The sequence below is a fragment of the Numenius arquata genome, chromosome 15 (assembly GCF_964106895.1).
Source record: "Numenius arquata chromosome 15, bNumArq3.hap1.1, whole genome shotgun sequence".
NCBI classification, from domain to species: Eukaryota; Metazoa; Chordata; class Aves; order Charadriiformes; family Scolopacidae; genus Numenius; species Numenius arquata.
The window spans coordinates 16669809-16691789 of NC_133590.1; the positions used below are offsets into that span (position 1 = coordinate 16669809).

The 21981-nt window shown below is 45.0% G+C and overlaps 1 protein-coding gene across 1 annotated transcript in view; it reads right to left on the reverse strand.

Moving 5' to 3' along the window:
• TCERG1L (transcription elongation regulator 1 like) overlaps positions 1–21981 on the reverse strand; it is a 68188-nt gene that overhangs the window by 38857 nt on the left and 7350 nt on the right. The window contains exon 4 of the mRNA XM_074159096.1: positions 17291–17470. Within this exon, the coding sequence (XP_074015197.1) occupies positions 17291–17470 (180 nt within the window). The remainder of the gene's footprint in view (positions 1–17290; positions 17471–21981) is intronic.

The window sequence follows — 21981 nt, forward strand, 5'->3', positions numbered from 1 at the left end:
GTGTCGTCCTTCCGAAGCCAGATTTTGCAGGGCATTTCTGGATGAATCCTTGAGTGTGCAATGCCAGCATGGACTGACCCAGCCCAGCTCACTGAGGTGGAAGCATCAGTGGCCCTTCCCATCCAGGAGGCTCCCAGACAAAGTCTCCCACCTCGGGATGCTCTCGGGCTCTGTGTGTTGATGCACAGAGGGGTTTGGTATCCTTTATTCCTCCTATACCCCTTCTTTTTAAAATGTTTCCTAGTTCTTCAGGAGCCAGGTCAGGGTTCAGGAGACCAGGAGAAGTTCAAGATCTCAGTTTGGGTTCCCATCTCCAACATCCTGGCATTGCATTTCCTTCCGCTCTCCAACAGCAGGTTCTCCACTGCCAGCTTTGTACAAACTGTTATTCCACAAACAGCCTCTGGAACCGTGGTTTGGATAGCAGAAAGCTCAAGGTTTGTCTCTGGAGATGTATCTTGGCTCCAGCGGGTGCTACGGAAACAAGTGCTGGGTCCCTGCTCGCCCAGGGTGGGTGGGTGGAGACATGCCATGTTCTGAGTGTGTCCCCAGACCCGCTGTGGGACACAGCCATGCCCACCCATTCTTAACTACATCCTACATAGAAGCACAGAATGCTTTGGGTTGGAAGGGCCCTTAAAGCTCATCTCGTTCCACCCCCCTGCCATGGGCAGGGACACCTCCCACTAGACCAGGTTGCTCAACATCCCTTGTCCTTCATAAAGGAAGGACGGAGATGACTCTCTTCCTATCCAAGAACAGACCAGAAAAAAAGGTCAGACTGCCCTAGATGATTGCAAATTATGATACCGCTCTGCAATGTATAATTTTTTTTCACTATGATTTTAACAGGACAATTGATTTTTAGGGATGAAGAGAAAATATGATTTCATCTCATTTCATGCAGGCGGATATTTACAAGATACAAATCATAAAGACAACATGGCTACAAATATTAGATTACAATCTGTGCGAGACTGGCACGGTTTTAAATTACTTTGCTTCTAGTAAAGCTTACACCAGAAAATTTTTCCTTCATAATGATCTATATTGATACCAAGTATATATTGCAGACACACACACAAAAATAATAATTTGAGGGAAGAAGAGTAAAATCAGCCACTTCACTTTTGCAACGAGACATATTTAGCAAATTATTGGTGTTCTGCAGCTCGGATTCCCCATCACCCTGAGCCTTACAGGATGACCATACAATGTGCAGACAGACCAACAGCATTTAGGGTAAACCCTATAAAAACATTTGCAACCGAGTCTCCAGGAAATGCACCTTCAAACTAAGTGGGACATAAACAGAGATAACCAGAGATAAAATTTGTCACTTTTAATCAAAAGAAAGCGGGCACACAGGCCCATAACTGCAAAATAAGAGGCTCCATCCTCAGCTGCTCGATGTCGCACCAGCTCCATGGGCAACTTCTTGGCCTTTCCTCAACAGATGCCAAGTGCTCTCAGCATCACCACATCTGTACTAAGAGCAGTAAGAAAATCTCCAGCTCAAATGCAGGGAACAATTAGCAGGGCAAATACACCTGATGTTGACCTTAAACCCTGCAAAAGAGCATCCACGTGCTCAAGTAGATGCTCTCACTGGTCCATGATCCACGCGGGATCCACACACTCGCAGCCAACTCCAAACCAGGGCTCATTGCTGCACCTTCACCCATGTCCTTCATACCCAACGAATGCCGCAGCAGCAGCTGCAAACCCGAGTGATGCTAAATCAGCCAAATGCCAAAATTCCCCCAGAAACCCCAGAGCAGTAACTGAACATCTCAAGGCAGAACCTGGCTTCTTAGGAAAGCTGAATCAGGAAGTTTTCTGAACTTTCCAACTACCCATTTATGTCAATTTATGCAACCAAAGTGAATTTCCCAGAAAACCTGGGGGTGTAAAAGGCTCAAAAACTTCACAGCCACCTCAGCAGCCCAGCCAGCAGCAGAGCTGGGCACCCAGGGCACCCTTGCCTCCAGCCAGGTTTCAATTTCCTAGTAGATTTTAATTTCTCCAAGTAGAAAACAGAAGCTGGGTAAATACCAATATGAGCAGGAAAACCAAGACATATTTTGTTACTACTTCCCAAAATTATTTTGGCAGAGAGGAGCCATGATCTGAGGAAAGACACCAAATTCTCCTTGGTAGGACAGGTTCGGGTGGCAGAAGGGATCAGATGGACAGAGATGGTGGCACAGCAGCCTGGCAGAACAGCTGCCCTAGAAAAACAACATGAGGATATAACTTCCTCAGACATAGGATCATAGAGAATCAAGAGCTGACTACACCATGCTCTTTGGAGAACGCAAGCACATGTGCTAAGTGGACAGATGGAGGAAAACATCTGGAGGTGAAAATGGCAAACCATGGGCAGAAGAAATGCCTGTGGGAGTGCCACGGGCACCTGACCCTGCCCAGTACTTTAAAAATAATTAAACAGAGCCCCACACACTTCTGCAAAACTCTGAAAGTAAATCTGGACATCTTTGGGTCAAGAGCAGAAGGTCCTAGAGTCCATTCTTGCCTGTGGGTTGGAAGGAAGGTGGGTTCCAGCCCTTTCCCTCAGAGCTCCCCACGTGAACTTGGTTTCCCTCCATCCTCCACCACCGCCTGCTGCAACCTGGTCCTGTCCCACCAGCTCCCGTACCTCTGCTGCGTGTCTCCCTGAGGGTAACCCACCAACCAGTTGGCTACTTACATCCTCCCTAGCTCCATCCAATACAGCAAGTCCTGTGGTCTTACTCAAAATTGTCCTTTTTTTCCCTTTACCTGAGCTCCAACAGCCTCGCTCTGTATTTGTTCCTGCTACAGAAACTCGTGGCTTTGCCCTGGCTCTCCCCTGAAGGCAGGAAAAGGTGAAATCGTTGTGTGCCTCCAAGAGGAACCATGCAATCCCGGCTGGCACGGAGCGAGCGCGCCCCGAGCACAGGCAGCGGCTGCACTTCTGTCCCTGGGTGACAATTTTAAGCTTTCATTTCAGCGTGCATTGACACGGCCGCTTTAGGAACAAGGAACTGCTGAAGTAAATTGCTCATCGGAGTGGGGACCGAAGACGCCCAGATAGAAAGTCAGCAAAAATTTCTGTGAATCTGCAGAGAAAGTACAGAGCGTCCATGAGCATCTCCTGCCAACGAGCCCAGCTGGGTAGGATTCTCCTGCCCACCTCCTCCTCTTCTGACAACCTGGCTTTCTGCAATTCCCAACAGATGAGCAGAGAAACATGTAAAGTCAAAGTGGCTTCAGAACCAAAATGAAGTCAAAACTAGTCAAAACCCCTTAAAAGTCAACAGCTGAAGTGCCACGTTTGGCCTTTTCTAAATCCTGGGTAATATGTTATTGATGTTTGTAAATACCATCGGTTAGAAAACAACCAAAAAATCTCTGTCTGCCCTGAGGGAAGGGGGAAAGAGATGACAGAAGCCACCTCGATGCACGTGAAACATCCCCAAAAGAAAGCCCTTGTCCTCCCCGCTCCTCTCCACCATGGTTTTGCCATTCAGCAGGCGTTAACTGCAGGCAGTTACAACTCTGCTCTTCCAAAGTCCTGTTGCCACTTTTGGGAAAGCAGAAGCTTCTCCAGCTAAAAGACTTCTCAGAGGAATTATTTTTAGATAGGTTTTTAGCTTCCTCATTTCTTGCCTTTGGGGAAGCAACAGTTCTCCAGGTCCATACTCCCTCCCCCAGACCCAACAGCGCTCTGCTTCTACTCTGGTGCTGCCTTTAGACCCCTGGGATCTGGGGTGAGCATTTATCCCCCCTGTGCATCACCATCAGCTGTGTCTCCTGTCACTGGCATTTAATTGAAAAAAAAGTCTAAATGTAAGCGAGAGCTCTGTGACCGGCAAAAGTTAACACAAACCATTGCCCAACTTTTAATGAGATTTCTCATCACAATAGCCGTAAAAGCAAGAATCATAATAATGGTATTTAAACTGACATATTTAATAACAGAAATAACAAGACCATTAAAGACAGCTTTAAGTCTCATAGTTAGAAAAGCAAATGATGCAGATCCCCAGAGCCTCAGGTGGTGTCCCCATCTTACTGCCTGGATTTCTACTGACCCAACGCCGGGGACACTTTGCTCGGGGTTAGATTCCACATCTTCAGAATGAAAATACAAGTGCTGTCTGGAAGTTTTTTCTCACCCTTTTTATTTTTAAAGATGAAAAGGTACAGCCCAGAAGGTACCCAGGTTCTGAGCCATCAAACTCTGACTGGAAGTCATAAAGGGAAAATTCCCCATCTCTAATATTTCAGGTTTTCCTGCAGTGTTTCGAGTCAGGCAGCCACAGAAGAGAACCGAGAGACGCCCCAAAGATTTCAACTCAAGGAAAGATCTTGATATATTTAGCAACAGAGAACTTTAGCACCGTTTACAGCGAGCTTCCTAACAGCTGCATACATCAAGTGTGAAATGAGATTCCCTCCTTTTGCTCTCATTAATTAACTCCCGGAATCCATCTCAGCAATCACAGGCTGTGCGACACCCAGGGCTGGAGTCCCAGCTCTCCCTCTCCCTGGGAGGGAGAGCTCCTCTGCTCCTCCTCCTCCTCCTCCTCGCGAGGGGGCTGTCCTTACCGACAAACCCCTCCAACCTCCTGTGACCACAGACCACCCTACGCCCACTTACTCATTTTTCTGTATTAATCACAGACTGGTTTGGGTTGGAAGGGACCTTAAAGCCCCCCCAGTGCCACCCCCTGCCCTGGGCAGGGACACCTCCCACCACACCAGGTTGCCCCAAGCCCCCTCCAACCTTGAACCCCTCCAGGGATGGGGCAGCCACAGCTTCTCTGGGCATCCTGGGCCAGGCTCTCACCACCCTCACAGCAAAGAATTTCTTCCTTATATCTAGAAACCAAAGGGGTGTTCCTTCTTTCAAAAGCAGTAGTATTAGAAATGAGCAATTCCACCTAATTCTGCTGACTTTGATAAGAGAGGGAAGGCAGTTCCATAGAAAAGAAAAAAAGAAGAAATTAAAAAAAAGGCCAAGTACCAGACTAGAAAAGTCTCATGTATTTCACGCCAGTAACCCACGTGGACTTCTCCTCCACAAAGCACCCCCGAGTCTCTATATTCCAGTGCCACCGTGTCCAGAGCAGGCTGAGCCTCTGCAGCACTGACGGTCGGGAGGAGACAGCCCAGCGACATCCCTGCCATGAAACCCGTGTGAAAACACCACTGCTCCTAGATTAACTGTTAAGAAGGAAAACGAATATTTGCTGCAATTCTAGCAAACAAAGAAAAAGACCACCTCACCATGAAAACCAGAGCATCCCGAGGGACTGCTGGTCCTCTAGCTTGTTCCATGGGAAAGGGGGACAGGATAGCAGCAGATGCCAAAAATATATGCTGGAAACCACAAACAATTCCGTAAGGCACACTTCCCCAGATTATTCTGAATTATGACAAATTTCTCTGAGTTACTGTTTTGGCAACATGGGCAACGGCACCGTGTCCCACACTTCCCAGGATAAACTCATGCCATTTATCACCATTTATCATCACAGAGACCTCGGCTCTGATTGGCTGTTCTTCTTACATTAATACCTTTCTGGCTGAATATTCTCCTGATTTTCAAAATACTACCCTGAGGAAAAAGGTATCAAGGTGGTACTACTGATTAAAAAGAAATCTTGCCAGAATTGTACCAAAAAATGAGACACTGAAGAGCTGGATCCCACGATGAGATGACAACGATGGCAATGTTTGAGGCAGTGTGATTCAGTAGGAAAACAAAAATTACCGAAAACTTCCCTAGCTGAGCTGGGCTGTGAGGCAGGAGAGGGAAAAGGCACAAGAAAAGGGGGAAAATAAAAAAGGGGAATGCTCTGCCCAGCAGGGACAAAACCTCCTGCAGAGCCCACCACGGGCCTTGGTGGACCCAAGATGCCACCAGAAACTGGGAGGAAGGGTCTGGACATCTCAGCACCCACGACCTGCAGATGGGACCACACAGGATTAAACAAACTTCCCCGCCCCCCTGGGCAGAAGCTCAGATATTCATTTGCATTCCCATGAATGGCATGAGCTCACCACCACATAATAATTAAATTAATTCCTGCAACACGCCCTGGGAACGCGTGGCCAGCACCAAACCTTTGCAGAGGAAACGTACACAATGGCACTGAGTCCTCCCACAGCAAAAGGACATTTATCTTTATCCTTCCCAAAGCCACTGCAGCCTTCTAAACCCAAACAGCCTAGTGAGTATGATCCTCTGGAAAGCAAACAATATGCTAATTCAGGAAAAAAAAAATAATAATCAAACACTACCATTCCCCCAGCAAAAGCGTCTCTGCCCGCAGTAAACAGAGCGCGCCTGCCAGGCATAACAAGCGCCGGAGCTGGATTTGTGCAACGCTGCACAGACAGTCAGATTGCTCCTTCGTTAAAAGCGAATGAAATCCGGATGCTTAGTTTGTGTGATTTGCAAAGCCCATGGAATTAAATCATCCTCCAGATTTGCCATCAGAACAAGCTATGTGTGAAGCGAAACCGAGCTCTTCCGCTTACTTAAAAACAAACAAACAAAAAGAATTGTTTACCCTTTTATTTTAAAAGACTGTTTCTCTTCTGTGCTTAGTTTTAATAGCTAGTAAAACCAAAGCCATCCGACAAGAGATGACACCATGCAGGTTGTCACTCCTGCAGGGACTTATTGAACGTAGGAATGAGCATCCGTAGCAGCTGCGGTGGGCTCTGGGTCCATGCTCTTTCTCCAGCCCAAGCTTTAAGGGGCTGGATACGTAAAGCCATCTTCAACATCTTCTTTGTTGAAGATGGATGAATGGATGGATGGTCACTGCAGAAGCATCTCCTGCCCGTCTCCTCCTTGGGCTGGAGAGAGGACACACCGTGTTCTCTGGATCAGGTCCCTCCCACCACGACCCACCTGTAATAAAGCAGCACACTAAATTCTTTTATATTCTGCCATCCTATCTTACAGATCCAGAACTGAACCAGTATCTTCTCAACATCTGAATTATTTATTGATATTTAAAATAATGTCATTATTTATATTGATGTCAAAGTATCAATAATTTAATTTTTTCTGGACTCTCATTTTAAAGATTACTTCCTCCAAATTCCCTTTTATAAACAGCACAATCATGGCACCGCTATTTTACTCTTCGGTAAAACACAAATGAGATGTAACTGATGGCTCAGAAGCAGCATTTGAGCCGCTGTGTTTTTCTGGCCATGGTTCCTGGGAGTTTCTAGGGACACACGTCTAAAACTCCACTGAGATCACTTTAGGCACCACTGGCTCCTGCTGCGTCAGAGCATAGTGCAGTCCCATCAAACGGAAAAAAAAAGTTAATATTAGATTTTTGGCAGGTTTCTCAATGCGGTAGCTCCCAACCTGGGTGACATCCCCAACCCAGGAAGGTGACGGCGGTGTCGGATGAAAAGATCCTTGTGACTTATTCACACAACCCATCATATAAAGTTGGAAGATGAGGATGTAGGTCCTCAAACCCAGGAGGGTGTGCTGAGATGCTCCAGCGAACAGGGAGAAGGGCTGCAGGGTGCCCACGACAGGGACAGGATGGGGACAACGATGATCACCCCACCCCGTTCATCTCCCGAAATGCTTCTCGCTGCTCCTTGATATGGTCCCATTTGCAAAACTTTTACGATTTTTTTCTTTTTCCCCAGCCCTATGAAAACTAACTCCAGCATAAAATTTCAATCTTTTCATTTAACAGGATGTAATTCTGAGAGAATACACTAAATTATGCAGCATCAAACCTTCACAACTTCCACTTTCTCTCCATCGCATCAGAGTAATTATTTCTGCATGAACTAATCCTTTGTATTTCTGAGTAAAATCTTCAAATACTTATTTCTAGGAGGATTTGAGTTACAAATGGGGTTTGGAATTTTAAAACCAGTGAAGTACAAACCAGAAATGCGTTTCTCTCTTTTTTCAATTCTTGCACGATTCCTTATGATGGCGTCAGAGCTGAGATTTTTTTACAAAAGTAACTGGTTCTTGAGACCGCAGTGGGGAAGTCGACACAACAGGGGGCTTGTGGGAGGGGTTTTCTTTGCTGGAACCCTGGGGGTCTCCTCGGGCTTTTCTCTGCTGCTTTATCCATTCTGCAAAGCCAACCCAAGACAGAGGGACGCTCGGCACTGGGCTATTTGCTGCCAGCTCCTCGAGCCAAACCGCACAGCTCCTCCGGAAAACTTCAGCTGAATAAGTTCCCAACCCTCGATCTTACTCCAGATTTTTACTTCCCCGGCTCCCAGGCCTCCCCCCATCGCGGCAGAAACACCACCGGTGCACTTCGCGTGCGGTAAACAGAACTAAATTTGCAATAAAAATCAATGAAATTCTATTTAGGTACTCTAGGGAAGCATCCACGGCACACTTAAAATTGTGGAATTTAATTAATTTTCCTTATTTATATTCTGGCCAACGAACTAAGATTCATTTTATGTCGTTAAATTTATTTACACTTATATAGTGGGGCCTGATTGAGAAACACATGAAGTCAACCAGAAAACGTCCACTGACTCCTAACCGTAACTGGCTAAAAATACCATGAAAATTGCTACAAATTTGTTTCCCACAACCTAAGAGATTGAACAGGCAAAGTGGTTTTTACTGGATAAATTAAAATACTAACAGCAGCTCCCCCACTCTCCATGTCCCTCCTTGGGGCGTGCTGGCCACCATGTGTCCCTGGGGCTGGAGACCAAAGCCACCAGCAGAAGGGCTGGCAGGGAACCACCTGGAGGTCTCACCCTTGCAGACCCCTCCAACTGCTCCGAGCTGCTCATGGGCAAGTACCCGTAACTGCTACAGTTCCCTGAAATTCATATTTACATTTGGGTTTCCTTAAAATAATCTTCCAAACAGGTGATTATAGATCATTTTTAATTTCCAAGATGAAATGTAATGGCATCCTTAAATTATCTGAAGGACACTTTTGTGGCACAGAGTTTACTGAGCTCACAATTACATTAGACAAACTGTAAGGAGAAAATTAACGAACTATTAGCCTTTCAAGGACCCGTTCTATTTCAGGGAATGCTGTGAAATCATTTCCTTGTCTAACACATCATACTGAGAATTTTCTACTAGAAGGTACAAGATTCTGCAGATACAAGTTCTACCAGAAGAGATCAATCCACTGAGACCACAGAATTTCTTCCTCCATCAGATGCTGGTTTTACACTAAGTTTGCATTTCATACAGACCCGATTCAGCACCGCAAATTCAGGTCAAACTGAGAACACGTTGGTTGAAATCCACACTACACCTTCATTTTACAATACCAAAATAGGTGAAAAAAAAAAAATGTGAAAAATAAAGGCTGAACATATTATGAAAAATAATTTTTAAAACAAGCACACATTTCTCTTCTCACTGATAACATACAATTTTCTCTAGCACAAGAGAAATGCACACAAAGTCATGTCACTCCTGTTGCATCTTTCCATCTTTTACACAGACCTGAGTAAAATTTGCTCCTTTATATGGCTCTCAGAATCTCCATGGTATTTCTGGTGGGTACCAATAAGCAGTTCAGAAACGATGGCTTTGCGTCATCATTCCTTGAGTTATTTTGCATGGCAGCATCATTACAACGTAACTGTGTTAAGCCTTGGCAACACAAAGTTCCTAATGGTTTAATTGCATAAATAAATTTAAGGAAACAACAACAGCAGCCACCAAAACAACGTGTTCCTTCAGCTCCAATTTAAAACTCACGATCACAAACAGTAATTCTTGTCCCTTCGTCTTCTCCTGGAGGGGGACAATCTAATGACTCTCTTCTTGAAACTATTCCGTTACCCTTGCAAGACCTATTTCTTCGGTTCAGTCAATTTGGCTTTTTCTTCTAAGACTTATGCTCCACTTACAATATATCCAGTTTAGCTAAGACTCTGCTTTAAGCTACAAATTTGAGTTTGCAAGACAAAAAACATGAAGCAGGAGAATCCCGTATTGAAAAGTCTTCCCAGGGGAAAATAAGAGTCTCTTGTAGGTAATGAGGAGGAGCTGAACTGATTAGAAATGAAATGTTTGAGGAAGGGTGTGAAACACCCCGACACACGAAACTGCCCCAGCCTGGGGATCAGGCCTCAGGAACCCTGAAGGGCAGGTTGGCAGCTCAGGAACCGTACAGAAACGGAGACCTTTCCCCTGTGGATCCCCAGTGGTCCCCCTTCTGCCCCTGTGGGAGGAATTCAGCCCATAATCTCAGCGAGTCCAGTAGAGATCCCACCAGTCCTGCCCCCATTGCAACCCCTCGTCTTGAACGTGAGATCAAGAGAGAGTCCATGTCCCACCAGGGAAGGGGTTCAACACTCCTGAGACAGAGATTCAAATATTATGAGGCTGGCAAACAATCGCAAAGCGTTGGAACAATTCAAGCTCTGGAAGAGGCTGCCCAGGGAAATGGTGGAGTCGCCATCCCTGGAGGGATTTAAAAGACATGTAGTCATGGTGTTGAGGGACATGGTTTGGTGGTAACTTGGCAGTGCTGGATTAACAGTTGGACTTGATGATCTTAAAGGTCTCTTCCAACCAAAATGATTCTACGTTTCTAAAGCATAAAAGAGGCAGAAAAGCAGTATGTAGTGTGCTTTTAGCTCACTCTCCGTGCGCCACAGCAAAGGGGGCTGGCAGCACCGTGGCCCACCACAGCCCAGGAGGCCCATCCTGCTGGGGAAAGGGAAAAAAGTCACCAATCCAGACAAAGTTTCTCCAAGTGCCCCTGTTTTCCGCAGGGAAAAACACTAACTGCTCTGTAGTATTAGTTTCCAGGCACCAGCAGCAAGATCTGCCCAGGTCTGCACCACTCGCTTGTCTCTTGAACACAGAAAAACCACCCCGCAGGTATTTTAACAGTGTAAATGCTATTACTAACACGAGAAATCTGATTTAAACTCTCTCTACAGCAGTGCACCAGCATTTTTCGAAGGAAAAAAACCTACTACTTGTTTTAACAAGCAGTTAAACATATAGTAAATTTAGTCTGACTTTCATGACATTTACCAAGCAAACAGTTGGACACGCATGAGAAGATTTGGGTTGTTTGTCTTTTCTAACTACTAACTGAAATATTTAATTAAGTTTTTGCTATTGTCAATATCTTGATATTACATTCAAGACACTGAATCAGTTTCTTCTGGTTCCCACGAAAGAAAATAGCTGTTTACCCAAGAACTCGGCATAAATGAAACAGGACTAGTTTGTATCTGAAAGCAGCTTGGCTGTAGGATTCTTGCAAGAGATAAGATGAAGTACCACAGCAGTACATTCCCTCTGCAAGCGTATTTTTATCCCACCAGAAGATCTTCCCTTCTACTTCTAGCTAGTCATATCAATGATATTGCAGGAAAAGGAGGATTAGAAATGTCTTTTGCTATAGATCCATAAGATATGCTCAGACAGACATCATCTTAATGCCTTAGAAATCACCGTCTATTTGAAGAGACTAACAGCGTCATGACCCATAAAGCCACTTCAGTCAATCCAAAATATTTGACTTTATTTTTCAATGCAGATGGTGTAAAAAAGCCTTGGAACCCAAAGAAATGGCTGAATTTTCACACAAGGGTAAGAACCATCTTAGGAACGACCATCCCATTTCTTAGAGAGTCTTAATCAGGCATCTGAGCAATTAGGGTTTCCAGCAGAGATTTACTATCCAACAGTATAAGAAAACTGATACTCATTTCAGTGTGATCTCTGGCGTTATTTTAGCTCAGAAACCCACTGTACATGCCTTACTTGCATGTGCCAACACAGATATGAAACAGAAAAGTGATTTTATGCCAAATATTAGCTCGAGTAGGAAGTTATCACTTTAATAACTATAAACATTCATTTGCTTGCTTCGTTACACAGCATTAAAGCTGGGCAGATCATTTACAACAAGCTTGTTAGAACTACTCAGTATTCAAAGTCAGGCCTGTTTTACTGCGAGGCACGCAGGACACCCCAGGGTTGGGGGGGGGAGAGGAGCTTGCTGAGTAGATGAACATCGCACTGGCTGGTTGGAATATTTCAAATTGCTCACCTGATTTTCCAAAACTGATATTTCTTGCTCACCTAACATCTAGGAATTTCATTTTATGTAATGGCAAGATTGTCTTAAATAAGAAATGCCCAAGGAAAATCCCCACAGAGTGCATCGTGTCAATGGTGGGAATGAGGAATGAGTGCCTGGGGACACAGCCCTGCGGAGCGCACCCGGACAGGCAGAGCAGGGAGAAGCATCCAGATGCACAGAACTGCACAACGTCTCCAAGTATTTAATCACTGAATTACATTTTTTAATTAATCTTGTTAAGAAAGGAAAGAAAAGCGTTTGTATTTTCCAGAGAAGTTGGACAACGTACCTTGGAGGGAAACACCCATTCCATCACTGTCGAAACCCCAACCAGCTTTCCTCAGCCCTGCTGGACCAGCCCAGCCCCACCACCAGGCGCTGGCAGGAGATGAGCAGAACTCATCTGGAAGGTTCTAGAGATGTCTAACCTTACTCCTAAGTTTCTTAAAATCCCTCTTCCTAGCAATAATACTTCTTACAGACAAATTTCACCTCACCTCACTCGTCCATCCCAGCTAGGACACGGTGAGGAACCAGGGAGGGAAGATGCCAGGCTGAGCTTAGGGGTTCCCCAGGAATAACTCTGCTGTCCCACCGCCTTTCCCTCCATCCCAGTGTGCTGGGACCTCTTTGAACTCACCATCACTCAGGTTTGCTGCAGAAGAGAACCTGTTTCTTCCAAAAAACCACCATAAAAATAATTGAGTAATTGTTGTTATGAAAATGTGTTTTCTATCAGCAGAATTTGCTAATGAAGCAAGCTGACAGACACATGAAAGAGCATGTAGAAAAACGCTGGCATTAAGAGCTGTTTTTAACATATAATGTTGCTTGGCCGTTAAGGTACTGATAGGAAAAATACTTAGTCACTTCCCAGCTGTTCTGTGGCAGGCTAAAACATTAAATTTACACCATTAAATAATTCTGAAAGCAAGGGAACAGGTGGCAAATGGTTTATATGGCAGATGGTGCCTTTTTTAATATTTGTACTCGCTGCTAATTTACAGAGTCCATAACCACAGACTCATATCTTACCTTTTTCACTTGAATAATTAAGAAGTCATATGTGAAAGTAAGAAAATAAATACCCCAATTCTTAATACAGTAGCCATAAAAGGGGTATTAGTGATTACTACATAACCCATACCTGAATTGCTCCACATAACTGTTTATATTCCCAAAGTTTATTGCCTTTTTTTTTTTTAAAGATAGAGTCATCTTCAAAGACTTGGCTTGATAGTGCTGGAAAATTAAGTTTTCTCTTTACCAGCAGAGCAAATAAGCATGAAGACGCAGCCCAGATCACCGAGTAACTGCATCTCCACACGCTCCTATTTAGTCTTTATGTTAAATCTAGCACAACACCTAAGTTAACAGCAAGGCTGACATTAAATATTTAAGGGAACATTTTGCCTGGTACATCTATGAGCAGAACCACCAGTCGATGAAAAAAGAAGAAAGGAAATAAAGGAACAAATAACCCCAAACAGAGCTCCAAGAGCATTGCTGGAACCTTCTCCACTTTAACTCATGGATGTGAAAACAGAGTTATGCAAAGAAACATGATTTTTTTTTTTTTCAAAGAAACATTGCTTATATCTCAGTTGCTGCTTGCAAACAATTTAAATTAAATCCTGAGGTTCTCTAGAAAAAAGATGAGCAAAAGGATCATTTAAGAGAAGAGCCAGAAAAGGTCCAACACCTTTTGGGATGCAAAACTGTCAGAAGGCAAAAGTTGCATCCCAGAGGTCGCAGGGCCACCTATTAACGTCACACTCACCCAGCTGGCTGCCTGCTGCTTAAGGATGGGATTTTTCCCCCCCAGGGATAAGGACATTTGCTAGTATTGAAAATTTGGTATTTTTTCCACCAGACACTAAGGACTGGAGCCCATTGAAGAGCGCGCTCACACGGCCACAGTAGATACCCCAGGATGTTTCCATGAACAGCTCAGGAATGACTCAGCTGCCAACAGTTTCCCATTTGTTTGGCCAACGGGATCGATATCGTATCTCCAGCTTGGTTGAGGCTTGTCTCAAGTCATCATAGATAAAACATAAGGTAAAATGACCACATCTTACCCTCCAGAAGCTGCCAGATGGTAATGGCAGGGTAAAGCATTTTAGGTTACACACCATCATCTTGAACACCCCTATCTCCAGGAGGGAAGGCTGTGACCACACCATCCGCCTCCCTCGAAACCACCCCTGGGGGCTCCCCGGGGGTTAAAAGAACCAGACCACCCCAACAGCCCACCTTGTGTCACCAACTGGCCATTTCTTACTAACTCACCAAGTTTTCGAATTAGGCTGGCAGAAAGGAACACGGCCGAACAGCAAGGCTGCAAACTAATCACATTAAAAGGCCTCCTTAAAAGTAAATATTAAATTATAAGAATATTGATTAAACAAACCGCTGTGATTAGAAACACGGTGCTGCACAAGGTGGTATTACAATACCAATCTCCAGTATAATCAATTAACAGTGTATAACTAAGCACACAATGTTCAGCCTTACAGGCACCAATATACACGTAGATTTAAGTTGGAAATAATTTAATCTTTTGTTCCCTGAGTTCATTCCTATTACGTGAACATTGCCTTGTGTAAACTTTAGACAAGGAGAACAGGGAAAGTTCATTAATTACCCCGTTACTTTATAAATCACACACGGATCAAGAAAAACGCAGCTGCCCCCGGGGTCCACAGATTACGCTCTCTCCAAGATGTATTTCTCTTCCAAAACAATAAGTCATCTTTAATAAACGCCAAAGCATGGATGTTTTTAACTGAGAAGCCAACAGGGTCATAAAGCACATTCCATCGGGACTATCTGGACACTAGATTGCGCTTTCTTCATCTTTTCCCAATCATTAACTTATATAGCAATAGAGACATTTATTTTTGACAGCAGAGAGCTGCCTTTGGCCAACAGAGCATTTTTTCCCTCTGTAAATTAAGGAAAAGCATCCCAGGCAGTGATGCAGCCCACCTGCAGAGCGGTCCCTGCCCCAGGGGCACCCAAAGGCTCCCTCCCTCCATCCCACAACCCAGCACCCGCGGGGAAAGCTCCTCATCCAGCTGATGCTGACAAAGATCGTCTAAACCAAACACCTCCAAGTCCCCTTCTCCGCCAGCACAATAAAACGGGATTTCATAAAAAATGTTTTATGTAAGCCTTTGCAAAGGCTTCCCTCCAGAGATGGTGATTAATAGGGAAAAACGGTGAGCTGGATCTCGAGTTTATCGGACGTGGACTGGGCATCTTCAAGCTTTCTCTTCTAAAAAGCTACTATATATTCTGTAGGAAAAAACCACCCAGAAGCGCGTGGTTTACTGTGAATGATTGATAATGGGATGATTGCTCAGGCACTCGGAGCGTGATATTTGATCGCCTATCACACACCCGCTCCAAAGGGAAGCGACAATTATCATGGCCTGACACATTTATCCTCGCCGAGCCCGCGAGCCAGGCGTCAGAGCTTCCCGGCGATATCGCGTCGGATCACGGTACAATCACCCTCCCGGCAGCTGCGCCGGCTCCAGCATCTCCAGCTGGGGAAGAACACTTCTGCCACACAAGTCTGCTTTTCAGCAAGATAAAGAATGATTTTCCCACACACGCTTTGCATTCTCCTCTCAGACGCCCATGTACAAACAGGCAAAATGGTTTCCATGGGTCAAACAGCTCCCAGCTCCCCGCCCCACAGCAGCCACACACCCGGCTTCCCCTTCTTATTCCAGTACTTAGAAACAGAATGTTTTGGGTTAGAAGGGACCTTAAAACCCACCCAGTGCCACCCCCTGCCCTGGGCAGGGACACCTCCCACCAGACCAGGTTGCTCCAAGCCCCCTCCAACCTGGCCTTGAACCCCTCCAGGGATGGGGCAGCCACAGCTTCTCTGGGCAACCTGGGCCAGGCTCTCACCACCCTCACAGCAAAGAACTTCTTCCCCACATCTCAGCTCAATCTCCCCTCTTTCAGTGTCAAACCCTTCCCCCTCCTCCTATGACTCCCCTCCCTGATCCAGAGTCCCTCCCCATCTCTCCTGGAGCCCCTTTAGGGACTGGAAGGGGCTCTAAGGTCTCCCCGGAGCCTTCTCTTCTCCAGGCTGAACCCCCCCAACCCTCTCAGCCTGTCCTCACAGCAGAGGGGCTCCAGCCCTCCCAGCATCTCCGGGGCCTCCTCTGGCCCCTCTCCAACAGCTCCATGTCCCTCCTGTGCTGAGGACCCCAGAGCTGGACACAGTACTTGTCCCTCTATTCCTAGGGGCCACTTTGTTCTTCAGGCTCCCTGAACACAAACCCGCTGCCCAACGCCCTTGACAGGCATTTACCCGGGGGATGCTAACGGCTGCTCAACAGGAACGATAATTACCGAGACACATCGCTCATCAAAAGATTTCATCTGAACACCAAAAAATCATAACCGCGTGCCTCCTGCAAAATTCAATCTCGCTGCGTTACACTTCAGGTACGAAAAAGATGGAAAATGCACCCTAATTTAAATTTTTAACTTAATTGGCAGATAACTTTTCTAAATATAGCCTTAAGCATTCAAATTACAAACATTTTCAAAAACTGCCCTAAAGACTTCAAATCAGAGTTCTACAATGAGTCAGGGATGCCATCGGATGTCCCCAGCCGCCACACTCAGAAGCTGTCACACAAAGCCATGCTAAGAAAATAGCATTCCTTCCAGCAAGCATCCAGACCTATCAGAAAACATACAAAACCTTGGCTGTGTTTTTACAGCATATTTTATAACTATAAACACCCCAACAACCTACTTAAGTCTTAATCAAATATTACTGTACATCGAGCAGACACCTCTCAAGCCCCAATCCCGCAACCTGAGGATCTGCTCCAAAGCCTTGGTGACACTGGGGTCCCGTTTTCTCACAGGGAGGACAGGACACAGCTCAGTTCATACAGTGACAGCAAACACCACAGCGAGACACACACTGCAAACATAGGTGGAGCCTTGAACTCACTTTAAACACACAATATCAAAGAACAGCTAAGCAGCACCACAGAAAATAACTTTAATTCTGGATTGCAGTAATGCCACCTATATCGCCTGAATATTTAATTTACCAACAATCACCAGCACCACCACCACTCGCGCTCAGAAGCCTCTCTCCGTTGCAAAGTAAATATAAAAAAGCTGCTCATTAGTGCCACCAGGAGAGATCTTACCTGGAAAAGGCGACGCCAAGACTGGAATTTTGATGGGAGAGAAGGTGAGGACGTGGCAGGGCTGGACGCTTGGCGCTGAAGGTCCCTGGGGGGCTTCGGGCTCTACTGACACCATCGCAGTGGTGGCCAACGCCAGGCTCTGATTACCGCCAACTGGTTTAAGGCTATTCTGGCAACCACCTGTGGAAGGGCAAGATACAGCAGGTTTTATTTTTAATTGGAAGCCAGTGGATTTATGTAGGATGATGCTTTCAGCATTTCTGAATTTTGATGTGCGATGGAAGGAAGGTCTGCAACGTTTCCCACCCAGCCTGTCCACCCTAGCGAGACACTAGATTTCAAATATATTAGACAACATATTTTCTAAGGACTCTCAAAGCCCCTTTCCTAACCATTATTCTTAAAGTTCTAGTTTGTGGTTGGTGCATTTTTAGATATTAAAACCACATATATGTGAACATACCATTATAGCCCAGAGGGACAAGACAGTAGTGAATCATATACAAACTGTGCAGAGTTATTAAATTTAGATGAAAAGAACCTCAATAAAAAAAGTCAAATATTTGAACACATTTGTCGGCGTTTTCTTCAGCTCCCACAGCTTCATAAAGACACACGACCACCCTTATTCTGACTTTTCCTCAACAGAAGTTGTCTGATTTCAAATCTGGACATTTTCGTTACTTGCTCTATTCACCGTCCAATGTCAATGTTGTCTGCTCAGCTCTTCTCCCGTAATACACATGCAAATACCCGAGTTTTACTAGTTTTATGTACTAACGTCTTTCATCTTGAAAGCACACCATGCAGGAAACTTCACATGGTTTCACACGGCAGCTGAGAAGTCCCCCAAATCCAGGCCCAAAAGCACTTTAGCCTGTGCAACCTTTACCTTTAAGTCTAAGAAGCTTGGGGGGAAAGACCTTCAGAGCTCAATCTTGGCTAAGTACGTTAAATAAACAAGAAAATGAGTAGTAAAAAATCTTAAGGAGAAAACCTAATTTGACAAACACCAGCTGTTACTCTCCCTACACTGAGCTATGTATTCAAAAATTAAGCAATCATTAGCTTATTATGTCATTTAGCAAATGTTTTCAGTTCATGTGGAAATCCTTCAGGCACTAAGAGCCAACTGCAGCTCTGCAAAAAAAAAAAAAAAAAAATCACTATTTGATCAGATTCCTTACTCCAGGCATTCCAGGGGTTTGCGGCAGCTCTTTCCCTACGTGCTTCCAAGCGAGGGAAGCTGGGGCTGGACCCATGGCCATGGGAATGGCGGCCATTGGGGCGCTGGGGTGTGACACAGCCTGGTTCAGGGCACATTCCCTACATGGCTTCATAGCCCAGGCACCTTATCCAGGGTTTTCCATCCCACTCTGGCTCCAGACACCTAAAAAGTTATGATTTTCAGACGCCAAGTGCTGTTCTGCTCTCAGCTGGAGTTGGGCAGGAGCGGGTCAGCGGTTTTTGGAAAGGGCCCTGCTTTGGTTGCAGCTAATTGGGGCTCCTGAGGCTGCCCATTATACCAACTGCTGGCAGCTTTGCTCCTGACTCTTTATAAACAATTATTTGCCAGGAAAATAAGCTCTGCGTTAACAAAACAGAAGTCAAATATTTTCAGTAAGCATCACAAAAGAACCTTCTATTATTTCTACTGCATTTGTCAATTCCAAGAGAATTCATTTAAAACACCTGCATGTGCACTAATTAACAGGCACGCAGGCAAAAAACCACAAATATTAGAGTTTTAGTGATTCTACCATGGATAGATGAGTAACAGATTATTCTGCAACAGTCACAATGGAAATTAAATAAAATAAAAATCAGTGTCCAACTAATCCAACTGTTTAATACAAGTTTATTGTTTATTCACAGGCCGTTAGGTTAAACACCTGGCCTCCAAGAGCCTGCCCTCATTCCTGATTCCAGCTGTTGGCAGTTGGGGAAAAATCCACAAAACATCTTCTGTAAATCTTATGAAAACTAATGTTGTCTAGAAAAATGACTTTTCTACTGGTTTCCTACAGGGTACGGGAGCAGAAAGGTTGTTTACTTCTCATTTTGATTCTTTTATTTTGGAGAAGAAGATGCAATTTCCCCGAAGAGCCCAGGAAAGCAGCAAAATAATGTAAGCCTTAGTTGCTTGGAAAGCCGAAGTCTTGCACCAGCTCAGATGAGTAACGCTCCTGAAGCAGGGCTTCCTTATTAAAGTTTCATCAATTCCCTTATTAAAGTTTCATCAGTCAGTTGAAAGAGAAGTTTTGGTGATTTCCCCGTCTTTGATGAAGTTCTCTCTCCCTCTCTCCTGCTAAATAATTCCGTGCAGAAAGGACTACCCCCTGTAACTGTTAATACTTGAGAGGAGAGCACGGACAGGGTGTCCGGGGGTCATCAAGCCCTGTCTCTCGCTTTGCAGTCAACTGAACAGTCATCTCCGCAATTTATCCACCTCTAACACAGAGAATGATTTGCCAAAGTAACTGGAAGCTGGCCCAGGCCCTGTTGAGAGCCAAGGACTTTCATCTGCACTCGGCATAGTTGGAGAGAAGAAGTTCTCAGAAACAAACCAGGTTTTGCTGTAATGATTTCCAAAAATTTTTTTGAAAGGGCTTTTTAGAATCATCATTAATCACCCCACATTTACATGAATTTCAAGAGTCAAATGCCTTGAACATACTAGTGAAATATTATCACCAATATGCCCTTGAGGGAAAAAAAACCCACAATTTTCTTCCTAGCAACGGTGGTTTCCCCAAATCTGGTTTTGCCAAGTCCCGCTACATCCTGGGAGAAAGGTGATCCTTATCTGCTGAGATACCAAACCCCATCCCAGTGTCCTTCCCCAGCCTTCCAGCTCCTCACAAGCAAAGAGATGAGGGGAAACACCTGAGATGGGCAGCACATTTTAGTGTGTAGCAACTGCAGGGCAGAGAGCAGTTGAAGAACCAACAAAGACAATTCATGGATGGTGGAGAAATGTGATGAGGGCACTAGAACTGGGCAGCAAAGCCATCGCACAGGATGACGCCTGATTGCCAAAGATCTACCTGCTAAAATCCGTGTGGCAAAAGGCCTACACACACAGATGCAGAAGAGGAGCTGTTTCTGTTGTGCCTTCTCTTCTAGCACAGCATCATCTACAAGAAGTTTCTGAACTGTACCATCATGTTCTTGATGAGAGGACTCATTTTCATGAGGCAGACCTGTGCGTGACGCCGACATCACTGAGCCATTGGGTACCACCCCTGGCGTAGGAGAAACCAGGCTGGGCCACACTGACAGAACAGCACGACCTCCACCACCCAAAGCCAGCAGTTCCTTCCCGGGGCTTCAGGACTCTGAGAGCAGGCTGCGAGCCTTCCCCAGGGACGTATTCAAACCCAACAGACAGACGTGGTGGTCCTGTGGCACATGCCAAACCATGCAGCGCGATGCCCACAAGTGGTCTCCATCAGCTGCCAGGGAGGAAGGAGACCCTCAGCAATGCAAAGGCCAACCCTGCTGAGACCCACCAGAGGCATCATGAGCAGCCCAGGGTGTGCCCTGCATCCTTCCCAAAAGCCACCAAACCCCTCAGCTCCCCCCAGTGCCCTCTGCACTCATGTACGGTCTCTGCAGCCAGAACACACCAAAACTGCCTTTTGGCTACTGACGTTGCCCAACACCTTAACAACTGAAATCACGAGATTTTCCTCCTTGAGCAAAAAACGCCCAAAAGAACAGAAAGGACTTTATTTAACAAGGCAAAAGTAAAGACCACTAACACTTGTGAGATATGAAGACCCGCTCCCACCCAAAAAGGTTAATTCAAGACCTTCCCTTGCAGATAAAAAAGTTAATTGGTATTGTGAGAACTTACTGTACAAGGTAATGAATTTTAAATTGCACTTGATTATTACAGCTTTTCAGTCTTTGTCTTCGGTTTTGCCTACAGGAAAACATCTTTACTAAAGGGTTATGAATATCCTTCCCAAAAGACCCACATTAAAAAAAATAAGAGAGGAAAAAATTTCAAGCAGGTCAAAGACCTTTTGAACTCCTCATCTCTCTTGGAGAAAAAGGAATTAAATGCACACAAGCATGATGTTCCTTCTAACTTTATTTAACGATCCAATGAATGGCTGGGTTTTGCTTATCCTTTCAGCCCAGGCTTCACTGAACGACAACTTATAAATGTCCCAGTCCCACCTGGAATTTCAGTCCAGTTCCTGCACCCCATCGCAATGCTCATATACCGTAGATAACAATACCTGGCTCCTCACAAACAAGAGCAGCCACTGCAAATCACTGAAAGGTCCGGGTTTCTTTATAAAGAGGTCCTGGGGCCAGAGAGGACAGTATTATGAAAGGGTGAGAGCTACAGGCCTTTCCCATGAACACATTACCTGTAGTTTTATTTCTATAACTTAAGTGGGGAAAAAAAAATAATCTTAATTGACTAAAGTTTGCACTTGATTTAGGTAGACGACAGGAAAAGCATCAAAAAAGCACAAACTTAATAAGCAAAACAAAAACTTTTTAACGGCTGTGATTGAAGTCAAGCATTCCCAGAGAGTTAATAAACACTCGTCTCTGTGGTGCCTGAGCGCTCCACAAATAAAGAGGGTTTTCACAGCATTTCAGGAATACTCAGGTTCCTGCAGTGCTATTCTTTTTTTTCCAAGCAGGGAGCCCTTAAATATAAGAGAATC